Genomic DNA, 2,347 nt, shown 5'->3' on the forward strand with positions numbered 1-2,347 from the left:
GCCGAAGGACAGTGAAAGGCACCGAGAAAAATAGAGAGACGTAGAGACACGGAGAAATAAGAAAACATGATGATAAGAAGAGATGGTGAAAGATACTGAGAGGCACGGAAGCATTACAAGATCTCGCGAGACCTCAAGAGACTTTATTGGACCTCGAGAGACATATGCCCCTTCGCTCCTGTGTGTGTTTGTGTTTGTGCGTGTGTGTGTGTGTGTGTGTGTTTGTGCGTGTGTGTGTGTGTGTGTGTGTGCGTGTGTGTGTGTGTGAGTGTGTGTGGGTGTGTGTGCGCGCGTGTGTGTGCGTGTGTTTGTGTGTGTGTTTGTGTGTGTGTATGTGTGTGTGTGTGTATGTGTGTGTGTGTGTGTGTTCCCCTTCACTCCAGACTCTTACCTTTAGGAGATTTATAGTAGTATTCGCTATCGACCTCCGACGGATTTTCATAAACGGGGCTGCAGTCTGTGATATCCGGAGGAAGAGATTCCGAATCCCGCCCGGAGCCGAATATCCGCACCGAATCCGCCTTGGATCCCACGAGCGTCTTCTCGCTGCAGCTCGAGACGACGTCCCTGAAGGAGGATCTGGGGCGGCGGGGATCCTGCAGCTCCATCCTGCTCCCGGGCACCGACGAGGAGGCGCAGACGGGGTAGGGAGTCCTGTCGCGGGAGTAGACGGGCATGAGGACCGAGCTCGGCGGTAGGAGGAAGTTTTGGGATCCGCCGGAGGACACGGAGGACAAGCAAGGACTCCTGGATAAAGAGCCTAAGGTCGAGGACCAAGAGGGCGTCGAGGAGGAGCCCAAGTGCGAGCTGGATCCCGCCGAGGAGGAGGAATCGGGTCCTAAAACGAGGAAGAAGAGGGGCGCAGGGGGGCCGTAGTCGAGCACTGTCGCCGACGTCTTCGGTCGGGACTTGTCGAGGTCGATCTGCTTCTGTTGCGCCGACGCCTGAGCTCGGATTCTGTCGAGGTCGATCTCCTTCTGTTGCTGCGATGACGTCTGAGCTCGGGCTTTGTCGACGTCGATCTGCTTCTGTTGCGACGTCGGCTGAACTCGGTTCCTGTCGCCGTCGATATCTTTCAGCAACGCCGACGTCTGAGCCCGGACTCTGTCGACGTCGATGTCCTGTCGCTGCGACGGCGTTTGAGTTCGGGTTTTGTCGACGTCGATTTCTTTCAACAGTGCCGACGTCTGAGCCCGGATTCGATCGACGTCGATGCTCTGCTGCTGTGCCAAAGTCTGAGCCCGGAAATCGTCGACGACAGTGTCCTTTTGGCACCACGAGCTAGTGGCACCTGACGAGGAGGCCCTGTCGCTCTGGACGGGCTCAACCAGGAGTGGCACCGGGGAAGAGCAGTATTCCAAACTCGTAGAATTTAGAGGATATCTCTCCTTCGCCAGAGGACCTACCTGCGGGACTTGTCTCTGTGACTCCTCGTCGTGGTTGGTCTTAGACGTCGAGGGGATCACGTGCACCTTCCCCTCGGGCGCGGAAGGGGTCATGGCGACGACGAAAGAGATCAGGTCACGCTCGGAAGCACTGTCTTCGGCCACACAAGAGGACGAGGATTTCGACGAGGTCATGTTGTCGTCCATTTCGATTGTCACAGTTCCTCTTTCCGTGTCCTCTTTGATGTTTTCATTCTGTTCTTCTTCTTCTTTTCTGTTTTCTATTTCATCTTCCCTTGCGACATTCTCTTCCTTTTCTTCCTTCTTTTCCTCCTTCCCTTGTTTCTTCTCCTCTTGTTTCTGCTCTTGATCTTCTTCTGTTTTCTCTTCTTCCTGCTCCTGCTCATATTCAAGTTGATTTTCTTCCACCACCCTCTCTTCTTCCTTTTCACTCTCCCTTTCTTCCTCCTTCTTCTCTCCTACTTCCTCCTCTCCTTTCTTTTCTTCCTCTTCCTTCTCCCTTTCCAACTTTACTTCCCCCTTCTCTTCTCTTCCTTCCTCCTCCTTCTCCTCTTCATCCTCCTTTTCCGCCTTATCTATCACTTGTTTCTCCTCTTCTTCCTCCCTTTCCCCCTCATCTTCCTCCTTATTCTCCTCTTCTCCTTCCTCCTCCTTCTCCTCCTCCTCCTCCTCTTCTATCCCTTCCGTCTCTCCAAATCCATTCGTCATCCGGAAGCTGAAGAGATCCTCCTCCCTCTTATCCTTCCTCTCATCCTCTGCCTCTTGCAGCTCGCCATTCGTCCTCCTCTCCTTCATCCTACAGGACACCTCCTCCCCTTCCTTTGGCTCTTCTTCATCCTCTCTTTCCTGCTCCTCTTCCTTCTTTCTTTCCTGCTCCTCTTCCTTCTTTCTTTCCTGCTCCTCTTCCTTCTTTCTTTCCTGCTCCTCTTCCTTCTTTCTTT

At 53.5% G+C, this 2,347-nt stretch overlaps 1 protein-coding gene across 1 annotated transcript in view; it reads right to left on the bottom strand.

Moving 5' to 3' along the window:
• Nucleotides 1-374: 374 nt before the first annotated feature.
• The window catches only part of LOC147471751 (uncharacterized), a 2,143-nt gene continuing 170 nt past the window's right edge, over nucleotides 375-2,347 (bottom strand). The window contains exon 1 of the mRNA XM_086536778.1: nucleotides 375-2,347. This exon is cut by the window's right edge and continues 170 nt beyond it. Within this exon, the coding sequence (XP_086392904.1) occupies nucleotides 375-2,347 (1,973 nt within the window).

Source organism: Penaeus japonicus, unplaced genomic scaffold (genome assembly GCF_977035675.1).
Source record: "Penaeus japonicus unplaced genomic scaffold, GWHDUDI00000001_assembly GWHDUDI00000005, whole genome shotgun sequence".
Lineage (NCBI taxonomy): Eukaryota > Metazoa > Arthropoda > Malacostraca > Decapoda > Penaeidae > Penaeus > Penaeus japonicus.